Source organism: Elaeis guineensis, chromosome 6 (assembly GCF_000442705.2).
Source record: "Elaeis guineensis isolate ETL-2024a chromosome 6, EG11, whole genome shotgun sequence".
NCBI classification, from domain to species: Eukaryota; Viridiplantae; Streptophyta; class Magnoliopsida; order Arecales; family Arecaceae; genus Elaeis; species Elaeis guineensis.
In genome coordinates, this window is record NC_025998.2 from 120129697 (window position 1) to 120141846 (window position 12150).

A 12150-nucleotide genomic window follows, 5' to 3' on the forward strand; every position below is an offset into this window, starting at 1 on the left:
GGTTCTCCTCCTGTTCCTAACAAGGCTGTGGGGGCACATAAGGACCATGCGAGGGCCTCTCCTCCCTTTCGGTCTTTAAGTAACCAGGCTTTCGATTTTGTTCATGTTAGGATGAGGTTCTCCTCCTGTTCCTAACAAGGCTGTGGGGGCACATAAGGGCCGTTGCGAGGACCTCTCCCCCCTTCCGATCTTTAAGTAACCGGACCTTCGACTTTGTTCATATTAGGATGAGATTTTTCTCCTGTTCCTAACATGCTTAATTTCGACTGAATGAGGGAGTTACTTCCTGCCATCATAAGCTCATGCTAAAAGGATAAATATGCAAATATAAAACTTTTATTTAAGGCAAAGTTATTGGTAATACATTCGCAGATTTTTCGAATCCTATAGCCACGGAAGGTCTGCTCCCCATCGGGGTCCTCCTGAGATGGAGTTGATAATCCCAATCGGAGGCCGATCTTCAGACTGCTCCTCCCTCCTTGGCGGCTCTGGCTGCGGCAGGGCCCTAGGCCGATCTTCTCTACCTTTAGGTCGGCGTCGAATGAATCTGTCGAGCCGACCTCATCTGATGAGCTCCTCGATTTCATCTCGAAGCTAAATACACTCCTCCGTGTCGTGGCCATGGTCACGATGATAGAGGCAGAACTTGTTAGGATTGTACTTCTTGGGGTGTGTGCGCATCCTTTCCAGCCTTGGCAGCTGTTCCCTAACCTTCATCAGCACTTGAGTTTTCGATGTGTTGAGAGGGGCGTAGTTGTGGAATCTTCTCGGGGGAGAGCTCCGTCGAACTCTATGGTCCGAGCTCCTTTGCCTACGAGCCCGGGGAGGAGTCGGGACGCGCTTGTGTCCGGAGGGAGTTCGAGAATGTGGCCGAGCTTCACTCGGCCCTTTTTCAACTGCGGGCTGGCTGGAGTCCCCCGCCTGCCACTCCTTCGCGACCTTCTCATCCTTCATTTTGAAGGCTTCTTCTACTCGGGCATATCCTTCGGTCCGAGCCAGCAAATCAGCAAAGTCCTTAAGATATTTCCTTTTCAGAAAAAATAGAAGATCGTTCTTTTGAAGACCGCCCTTCAGGGCGGCCATCGCGATCGATTGGTCCAAGTTTCGGACCTCCAATGCGGCGACGTTAAAGCGATTGACGTAGGCTCGGATGGATTCTTCCTTCTTCTGCTTGATGTTGATAAGAGACTTCGAATCTCTTCGGAGACGCCGGCTGCTAACAAAATGAGCCACAAACTGGTGGCTCATCTGATCAAAGGAGAAGATAGTACTCAGCTTCAGCACTGAGTACCAGTTCCTTGCTGCTCCCTTCAAGGTAGATGGGAAAGCTCGGTACAGGATGGCATCTGGTGTGCCATGGAGCAGCATCATTATCCGGAAGGCCTCCAGGTGGTCAACCGAATCCAAGGTCCCATCGTAGCTTTCGAATTGGGGGAGCTTGAAGTTTGGCGGGATCGATTCCTGCATGATCATTTGAGAGAAAGGAGGGTCAGTACAGATGTCCTCACCATAAGCAAGGGGAGCGTGGTGGAGCTCTTCGATCCGTCAGTTCATCTCCTGGAGCCTTCGATCCAGGAGGTCCTCTCGACTGTGAGTCTCGAGGGTCTTCTGGCAGAGTGAAGGTAGGGATCCTCCAGGAGTGGAATCGTGATCAGACTGAGGGCTCTCCACCCTTGGATTCTCCTTTTCGGGGAAGACAGGGCGATTGGCCCAAGTGGCCCACCCTACTGTCAGATTTTGAAACTTTGACGATGCTCTTTCCAACCGCACTGATGCCTGCGACTGTTGCTGCTGCTGCTGCTGCATGGCCTGCACTGCTTCGGTGAGGCCTCTGACCTGCTGAACCAGTAGGTCAAACTGCTCCATGCCGACTGCCATTATCGGAGGAGGAGGAGGAGCCTGAGAAACTGGAGGCGAGGTCGGAGCCTGAGATCTGACCGTGGAGGTCGTGGATCGCCTGATGGATGCCTTTCGGAGAGGCATCAGGTGGAGATCTAGTAGGAGAAGGAGAAGAGGATGTCGGAGAAGATGATCAGAGGTAGTCCCGTTGAGCACTCCTTTAAGAACAAGGGTACTGCGAAGACACAGCCCCCTTTCTCTAGCATCAATTCTGTTGGTGCAGAATTCCGCCAAAGCCGGAGTTGCTGGAGTTGAGATGATCGCGGTCGCTGTCGGGACCTGCAAGGAAAGTCTAAATCGGAGTTGGGGGTGCTCCGACAAGATCCTCCGATGCTCAAGTCAGTACTCTGCTTCAACAGAAATAGAGTGCTCGAGTGAAAATTTTAGCAGAGATTCAAGATAGAGTTTAGAGCTTAGAGAAAAACGTATCTAGGGATCCCCTTTTATAGACGAAGAGCATAACTGATTGACAGCAACGTCTGTAATCGCCTGGCAGTGGGCTGTTCAGAGCTGTGCGAAGTTTGTTACAGAGAGTAGTGACGTCAGAGGTCGTTCATGTTCACGTGGAGTTTGTTACGGAGAGTAGAGTGGTGTCCGTTGTCGTGACTTGTCAGAGAGTGGTGGAGCCACGTAGAATCCGTTACAGAGAATGAAGTAGGGTAGTGGCCATTGTTGTGACTTGTCAGAGAGTTCGGATCTGTCATCTGGAGCTCGGCTGGAATGTTTGATGGAGCGAAATGGCTCTCTATCCCGTCGATCTAGGGGAAGCTCGGATGTTTTCGAGGTTGCTAACGAGTCTACTGTTGTCGGATGCCTCGGGCGCTGATGCTACAGGCAGGAGTCATCTGTTGTAGAAGCTTGGATGGAGACTTTCTGTTGGTGAAGTCCGGTTGGAGTCCGATTGCTAGAGAAATCCGTCTAAAATTTATCTGATGTGAAAGCTCGTCTGAAGATTATCCATCGGAGAAGTTCGGTCTCATGAAGAATCTGACGGAGGGTCGGCCGATGGTGGACTTCGGATGGCGTTGGAGAGGTTCGTCCGCTGGAGGAGTCTGGGAATCTTGTGGAAGTCTGGATGGCGTTGTGGAAGTCCGGCTGATGCTATTGAAGGCTGATGGCTGGGGAGATTCAGCTGACACCGGAGGTGATCGATCGTTGTAGAAATCCAGCTACTGGAGTCCATCCGTTGTAGAAGCTCATTCGATATCCATCCACTATGGAAGTTCGGATGGAGTCTGATTTTTGTAGAAGGCTGAAAGGAGATTGCTTATTGTAGAAGCTCGGTCGAAAATCGATTGTCGTGGGAGCTCGGAGTGGTGACTTGACCGATGGGCCCTGTCCCGTTGTAGAAGCTCGTCTGGGATCCGTCCATTGTAGGAGCTCGACTGGGATCCGACTATGAAGAAGCTCGACTGAAGTCCGCATGTAATAGAAGTTTGGAAGGAATTCATTTATAGTAGAGGCTCGGATGGAATTCGTTTACAGTAAAAATCTGGAGTAGACTGTTTGCAGTAGAAGTTCGGCTCTCGCAAGAGCTCGGTTGGAATTCGAAAGGCGGTTGACCGTCATAGAAACTTAGATAGAGTCTGGTTACTATAGAAATCTCGTTGTCGGAGAAACTCGGATATCGACGAAGTTCGGAAGAAGTTCGGAGTAGGGTCGTCTGCGGTCGGAAGAAGTCTGAAAGGGATTCGGAGAATAGTTGATCACTGTAGAAGGTCGGCTGATAGTGAAGCCTAGAGAACTTTTGGAGCGGCCTGGTAGATGAATGGAGAAGCTCATTGTTGAAGAAGTCCGGAAGCTCGGACGGTCGAGGGGGTTCAGAGAGACGCCACACAAGGTCGGAGGTCGGAAAAGCCCTGGAAGGGTCGGTCTTTTACAAACTTCGGTCGAGGGATATTTTATACCCAACAGGAAGAAAATGCTTCTACTATAATAATCTTCATTTTTTTAGATGTTATTAGTCACATAGTGATTGTTGGGCCTCTCGAACAAATATATGTTAGACAGAAGTTGGTTTATAAGAGAAATTTAAAAAATTTAAAATTTGAGATAACATATATCGGCTCAATTTATCTTTTAATTATCATATAAATTATTATTTAAATATATATAATTATTTTGTAGGATGCAAAAACTATCCATTATCTTTTGGGCAAAAATTGTTGAAGAGATTAATCAAAATGCTATTCAAGAAAAAGAAAGAGAAGGGCCAGTTATTTCTATTTTCACAGGAATGACAATAAGAATATAAAAAGATAATATTTTTATCCTACAAATTTGCCTATTATAATTCAAATTATAATTATTAAGGTACTTTATCCATTCTGTGCGGATAGAAAATATGCTTATCGACATATTAGGTATCAAAATTTTATATGGCTTTAGAAATGTAAGAGATAAAAGAGTATCGAAGTAGGTTAACACAAAGAATTTTTTTCAATGATATATTCAATAAAAAATATAAAACATCTATTATTATATAAATATAATTATAAATTTCTATATGGGATAAAAATATCAATTTCACCAATTGAATTTATGGAGTAAGAGCACCATGCTATTATTCATCCACAAGATGATAGTATTATCAATAGAAAAATAATAGATGAATTATTAAGATTGGATTCATAGAAGTTTCAAGTATCATATAGGTTGATCGAAAGGATAATCATATACGCATGTAAACTATTTTTTTAATTTTTTAGAGAGTGAAATTCATGTGTAAAGCAAATATAAAAGAGATCGACACATTCTATGGATAGTGGTAAAAAATATATTACAGTTGCATGGCTGTAGTAAAAGTTTATGGTGATAATTTTTGGTATAACCAGTGCGGCAAGAATAATCAACCTCTAGTATTATGGTATGATTATTATATCTTCACAGTCTCATTTTCATTTCATATAAATAGATATAATTTTTTATGTAAAGAAATAATCAATATAATTCTAACATTTCTAGGTATAAATTAAATATTCTTATCGAAGAAGATACAAGCATAACAAAATTTATCATTTTTAAAAAATTGGCTCAACAATTGATTAGAGTCCTGGCTATCAATCTTACAAATGATACAAGATATGATAGATTTACTCTTTCGGCTATTACAAACAAACTCTTAATGGCACCTATATTTTTCAAATTATTCTTGGATCATAAAATTCTAATGGTAATGGCTATAATTTCAAGGTAATCAGTATATTTCAGGAAGATGAATCTCGACAGCATAACATACAAGTAAGTTTTACATCTAAATTTTTATCTGCAATATAAATTCTGAAAGAGCCTATTTTTTTAACTCCAAAAAAAAAAAAAAATCTAGCATGAACTTTTCTAGAAAATGACTCCCACGAAACAATCACCAAGCACAATTTAGTAACATATTTTGGTTATACATCTTCTTCTTTTTCTTTTAAGAAAAATTTATATAGATAATATCACACCATATATATATATAGAAAAATATTAATGATTTTGCCATCAAAAAGATTATGATCAGGTTGTTTTAAATCTGATCTTTATATATATATTTCTTTCCTCTATTTTCATTTCTATTGCATCACATATTTTTCATAGTTAAATAATGTTTCGAGGAAAATTTTATATGCTCTTTTTTCAGTTCAAGTGAAGGACCTATTGCTAGCAAGAATTGACGATGTATTTTCTAATTTTTACATTAATTGATTGAATCATACCATATAGAATATTTATTATGATATTATTAAGTTTCACTATTTTATATTGCATGATAATATTTTAAAAAAAATCAAAATAATTTTTTTAAAAAAATAAAATATTAATAAAAATATTATTTTTAAATTATTATTATATTTATATTAATTATTTTTTATTATTATTTAATTAAAATTTATTATATAGCGTGGATTATTTGTCAGTATAAAATAATGCCGCAAGTAAACGCAATTTTCGGTCGTTCCGCTAATAATTGCAGGCTAGTGGGATCAGGTCCGAATCCACCCACAAATGGTAGAATCCAAGCCCTTTTGATACGGCAGGTCCATCCCCCGGACTCTCACTTCCAATTCGAGAATGCCGACGAACTAAGAACAAAAAGCTGCAAAAACCGCCGCGCAAAAGCGCGTGGGATCAGCTGCCGACGGCGTTCCCATTAGTGGCGCTCAGCTCATCAGTCATCACCGAAGCTTCTCCGTCTCCATTGACGGCGAAAACGAAACCCTAAGAGAGAGAAGCTAGATTGGTCGTTAATGGCGGGGGGCTCGGCGTCTTTGGGGGGAGTGAGCCCTGGCCTCGTGAGGGCCGTCCTGTTGTTGATGGGGCTCGGCCTCGCTGGGTATATTGTCGGCCCCCCTCTCTACTGGCACCTCGCCGAAGCCCTCGGTCGCTCCTCCGCCTGTTCCCCTTGCGTCTGCGACTGCTCCTCCCAGCCCCTCCTCTCCATCCCCGAGGGTATTCTTCTTCTTCTTCTCCGATCCGCCGCTCTTCTTCTTGTTATCTCTCGGATCTGAGATCTAATCGACTCCTTCCGCGGATCTAGAGCATGTCTGTCGCTAAAGATCGCATCTTGCTTAGGTCTTCTATAGTTTCTCCCATCATTTTTGATCTCTGAGTCACTGGTGCCTTTCTTTTTTCTCTTGATTTTGATTAGCAATGTATTAACTTTGGATTTTGTGTTTCTATTTGCAGAATTAAGCAATATCTCATTTACAGGTCAGTATGTTTCTTTGTTCTGAGATTTCTTTGGCAAATTATTTGTTAAATGGGTATAGTGATGTTGTTATCTGTAGATATAAACTGATTTGATTCATTGTTGGATTGAGCTTTGCATGGCAATTTATTGTGCTAGTGGAATTAAAAGTCGCGTATTGGATTAAAAAAAAGAGGAGGGAAATTTAGGTTTGTTTAAAAGTTACTCATTAAGTATTCATTGCTGAACTGATGGGCGGTTAGATTTGTTGTTAATGTATAAATAATGCCATTACATTCTTCTGCACCTTTCAGAACATTGTTCACTGATGTTTCTTTCTATAATTTCTTTTTATAATCCGCTTGATGTCGAGTGTTTCCTAGTTTGCCTACATTTTGTTGATTCTAGCCTTATTTAATTAGATCTTTAGGATTCTATTTTAAACTATTGCAACTTTCAAGGACTGACTTAGATCTGAACATAATATCGAACCCTTTTGCTCTTTGGGTGAGCCTTTGCCATACGTTGGTTCAAATATATGTTAGCTAAGTCCACGACATGTGCTTCATTCCCTCTAGGTTGGAAAGAAATTGTCCTCAAGTTGAATGCATTGGTTTTCTCTGACAAATTAGTGGAGAGCTTCATCAACTCAACTTCTGACATCCCAGAATCTTTCATGGTTGTCCTGTCCTTCCATCTATCCAAGTACTGAAAGTAGGATATCAGCATTGTGTGGATAGTTATCTTTCTCCTGGAGAAAGAAAATCTACTCAACAATTAAGTAGCGAGATAAAAGGAAGAAGTAACAGACTCTCAAACTTACAGAACAATAGAGAAGGGAACTAAAAGTTTATTCAATTTAAGATACCCTTTACAATGGCGAAGCAACCCTATTTATAGTTGTAGGACCTCTTGAACTTACCCACAAATGCAAGAGTGTGTCCACATTAGTTTGTAAATAGTTTTATAAACAAGGAACAAAAGAATATTCTCCATAATATGCTAGGATTGATTTAGTGCAAATATGGAAAGTAGTTGTAGGAATAAAGCTTTTTTTTTTGCCGCAATATGTTAGGATTTGATTGGTGCAAATAAAAGTAGTTGCAGAAATAATCTCCTTTTGATTAGATAAGATTTTTGATTAATCTTGATGCTGGGTCCTTCCAAATCTACCTGGATTTTATTGATTCCAGTCATATTTAATAAGATTTCTAGATCTATACCGTTCTACTATAAGTGACATAGGTCTGGACCCAATGTCGAATCCCTTTGCTCTTCTTGCCAGTCTTAGACACGAACTGAGTCAAATGCATATCGGCTAGGTCAATGATATGTATTAGGTAACAATACCCTTTTTCTTTTCCTTTTTCCTTTTCACTATTTGTAATGAGAACAACCATTTTGCCTTGATGTTATTGATGAGTTTTTGATATCAACGGAAATTTGATTGGAGGTCAGTAATACCACATTTATCTTGTCAGATCGTTATGTTATTGCAATTTCTTCATTCTTTCTAGAATATGAAATTTATCTATTATGTATTCTTCAATTGTATATTTAAATAATTTCCAACCATCATCATTACTCCTATTATTGATCTTCAATCTTGAAATGCCAAAGCCAGTTCTTAACAGTAGTCACTTTTTCGTTTTTTATTTTAACATCCTTTTCCTTCTTGCACAATTGATCCACCTTTTCACTATGTTCCTTCATAGCTTGATTCCCACCCTTCCCAATTTCTATAACTCAAAGAAATTTGAGTTATTTTTTTCGTTATGAAATTTTGATAGTTTGAAAATGGAAAGATCATTTTTTTTAATAGAAAGATTAGAGTGGGCTCAAAGATTTGATGACATTAGAAATGACATTGGCTTTCCTTAGTTATAGCTCTCTTAAGTTGCTTAATTTTAGGAGTTGACCTGATTTTATTTCCTTTTCAGAGAAATGAATGAAAGCACAGGAGAACCAAGAGTCATAAAATTAATGTAACTAAAGCAAACTCTTTCAAATACAATTAGGGGGAATTGAAAAATAAATAGGTGATTAATTTAACTAAAACATACATACATGCGTGCATGCATGAGATGAAATCACATGAAACCAAAAACATTTTAGCACCAAGGGAAGTGGGAAGGAAGTATGACCCAAATTCTAAACCAGAAAGGGTCAAGGGAAAAACCTACAACAATAAAAACTGAAAATTATTTCCAAGGAAGAAAAAGAGATAATATAGGCCAAGACTCCAATATGGATGATGTACCAGAAAGGGGGAAAAACACAAAAAAATGTCTATATCTCCTTCTGGTTAGGGTAAGTTGGGGAATATAAATGAAAAGAAAAGGAAACAAAAAAGGATAACCTGTAAGAAATTTCGGTTGCTCAGAACCTGGATTAATTTAAGGAAACGAAAAAGAAACCAAAAGCCAAAAATGTAAGAAATTCCGGTTGCTCAGATTGTGGAATACTTTTTAAAGTATCCGGTTTGAGTTTCCTTGTCTAGCTGGAAGTTGGGAGTCCAAGTTTTTTGAATGGATATGAAACAATGTTTTCAAAAAGTAAATTAAAGAAAGAAAAAAACTGTGATCCTATCAGCCAGTTTATTGATTTTTTTCCCCCCAAATCAGACTTCCTTTTTTCTCTGAGATGCATTTTCTTTCTAAATACTGGCTTTTTTCCCAGCCAGGTTATCAAGGTTAACATTATTAAAAGTTGGATGGCAGTTAAATTGGCATGAGATATTGATTGTGGTTGTACTTTTTGCACCCAATTATGTTTGTCACAGTGAGAGAAAAAATAGAGTCAAATAAAATAAACAGATGTGAGAAGAGGATGGGGAAAAAAATGGTCTGAGCGCATATGCTATGTTGTACAAATTACATGCATAGCATGTGCTTTAGAACTGGTAATTAAAATTGTGTCTAGTTTCTTTTTTTTTTTTACTTTTAATTTTGTAAAACCAAGTGAGATAAACTTCCAGGACATATTTCTCTTTTGTCCCCTTGCTGGTTATAAATGGCTACTTCAGTATAAGGCCTTTAGTTCTTCATTAAATTCATCATTTCCTTGTTGGGATCCTTTTGCTCCCTTCTCTTGATCATTAATGAGCTTCTTTATTGTCTCAAAATGGAAAAAAAAGGACTTTTCTCTTTTCCATTGTTAATCTCTGTTTTGTTTTTATCTTTACTTTGTTCACAGATCCTCCCATTAGTTCATCCCAATACCAGTCAGAAACCCAATTATTTTCTCAGATTTATTGGAAGGCCTTCCATGCCCACACCCTGTGCTTTCTTTCTCATATGCACAAGTTAATTCTTTTGATTATCAAAAAACTACTGCTGGGAAAAACTGGGTTTCCATCTTGATTGTTCATTTTGCACAGTGATAACCTAACAATCTCTAGGCACTGCCTCTGATCCATGTGTCTAGCTCTACTTGCTCATCCTGGGAACCAAAGAGTCACTCTATCGGATATGAGCAGTAGCCTTTTGTGTAGTTTTTCTGTCATGTTATTTCCATGTCCTCCACCATCAAATGAGTTTTGATATTTATAGTTATCTTTTGCTTGCTGCACATTTCAGGCTTTCTGAGACTGTCTATTTTATGTAAGCAAGTATTAAAGTATTGAATATGGATGATTGGAATTGCTCTAGAGCTGTTTGATGAAGTTCCTTATTGATGCTTAATAATCAATATTGAATGATACATTTGTAGGAGAAGAATTATTTAAGGATTTTTTATGCTTTCTTTATTTAATATAGGTTTTTCTTGTTAGTTTATTCTAATGCTCGTGGGTTGATGTAGATCTCCTTATAAGTTTTCTTCTTCTATCGCATGGAAGGTAACAGAACTGCGTCAAAACTGCATTCCCTGTTTTCTGATTCCTGGAATGATCTGAACTTTAATTTTGAGGAAAAATATGTATCGTCCACTTAATTGTACATGTTCCAATATGTTGCACTGTTGGTTGTTGTCAAAGTAATGATTGTTTACAAGGGACTGTTAGGGCACTTGATCTCTTTCATGTATTTTTCTTGCTTTTCTATTTTCACTTCTAGAACCATTTTTTTTTCCAGTTAACAGTATACATTTTGATAAAACCTGTAGTGCTGACAACAAAGTTGAAGCCCTGAAAAGCTGGTTGAAAGTCAGCTTATTTGAGGCCCTTTCAGGACATCACCTCTTCAACATACCCTATTGGTCAATCTTTTTGTATCTAAGGTTAAAGTTCAAACCACCTCAGAACCTCATGCATGTATAAGCTCGATATAAAATGGCTCCAGAAGCAAATCTTATGAGCGCTCTCCTTCATAACATCCATACAACATGTGTAAATTAATATAATTTTGTTGTATCAATAAATTAATATAGTTTATTGCCAAAATTGGTGCTTTGTTATCCATATCATTCATAAACTGACAGCTCTGGAGTCCAAATACCTTCCTGCAGATTGTGCAAAACGTGACCCAGAGGTTAGTGAAGAAATGGATAAGAATTTTACAGACCTCCTTGCAGAGGAATTGAAGTTAAGAGAAGAAGAGGCAACAGAAGCACATCATCATGCTGATGCGACATTGCTCGAGGCCAAAAAATTGGCTTCACAATATCAAAAGGAAGCTGACAAGTGCAGTTCAGGAATGGATACCTGTGAGGAAGCAAGAGAAAGAGCAGAGGCTGCACTCTTGGAACAAAAGAGATTGACTGCATTGTGGGAAGTGAGGGCTCGGCAATGGGGATGGAAATTAGGGAATGCCAAATCTCGATGAGAAATTTGTTGTTCAGTTCAGACTTTGTTTTGTGAATTAGGATGCATGATATTTAATCAAAGACATCAGCTGGAGTTCTCACTGAGGTTGCTTCTCAAAGAGGGCAGCACTAATGAGAAATTGGTCATTCAGTATAACTGATTGGAAAAGAATCCGCAACATCCTTTATCTCAATGTTGTTGGTATAAGAAGTAGAATGGTGCCTTGATCTTTGATGGAAAATTGTTTGTGCATAATGAGGCCTCCTAGTGTGTAATTCATGTTTCAACCTCTCTCATTCCATTGTATTGGTTAACAAGACAGACTTTCCAGTTATCTGCCTTGTGCTCCTATACCGTACTGCAACAGTACTTGATCTGCTTAAGCTAATGAATTGCATCTTCATGTCTATGCATTGGTTTAAGCATATCTATCCTACTAAATAATGCTCACGCTGATGATCTGCCTGTGCATGAGGTTTGTCCATCCATACTTTCCCATGCCGTCTTTATCTTTCTGCATTTTTTCAGGTGGCATTTCTAGCATGTGATTTTTAACCATAAGATCAAATGTTCAAGTCCTTCCTTTACCATTTATCATCATTTTCTGTTTAAATATTTTTATTAAAAATTTGAGCTATATTTTATTATTCTCATACTATTTATTAATTTATCTTTTAAGAAATAGTTGTGAACTGAATTATTCAGGCAATAGGAACTGTGGCCACAAAAACTCTGTAAATTGGGGAACTTGTTTGGTACATGTCTGGAATGCTGTGTGGATCAAGCAATTGCCAAGATATACCTTGTCTGGATAAATTTTCCTGATTGATGTCTTGTG

General features: G+C 38.9%; 1 protein-coding gene across 1 annotated transcript; it reads left to right on the forward strand.

The window, feature by feature from the left end:
- The first annotated feature begins 5890 nt into the window (after positions 1–5890).
- Positions 5891–11721, forward strand: LOC105046746 (uncharacterized). Its single transcript, XM_010925438.3, has 3 exons — positions 5891–6330; positions 6568–6591; positions 11015–11721. Exons 1-3 carry the CDS (start codon positions 6129–6131, stop codon positions 11329–11331), a joined length of 543 nt encoding a protein of 180 aa, XP_010923740.1. The 5' UTR covers positions 5891–6128; the 3' UTR covers positions 11332–11721.
- Positions 11722–12150: the final 429 nt, after the last annotated feature.

Excerpts from the sequence above, each read along its gene's own strand:
- LOC105046746 (XM_010925438.3), top strand. The coding sequence starts at position 6,129 with ATGGCGGGGGGCTCGGCGTCTTTGGGGGGAGTGAGCCCTGGCCTCGTG. Across the intron at positions 6,331-6,567 it reads CCTCCTCTCCATCCCCGAGG|AATTAAGCAATATCTCATTT; the intron begins GTATTCTTCTTC and ends TTCTATTTGCAG. Across the intron at positions 6,592-11,014 it reads AAGCAATATCTCATTTACAG|ATTGTGCAAAACGTGACCCA; the intron begins GTCAGTATGTTT and ends ACCTTCCTGCAG.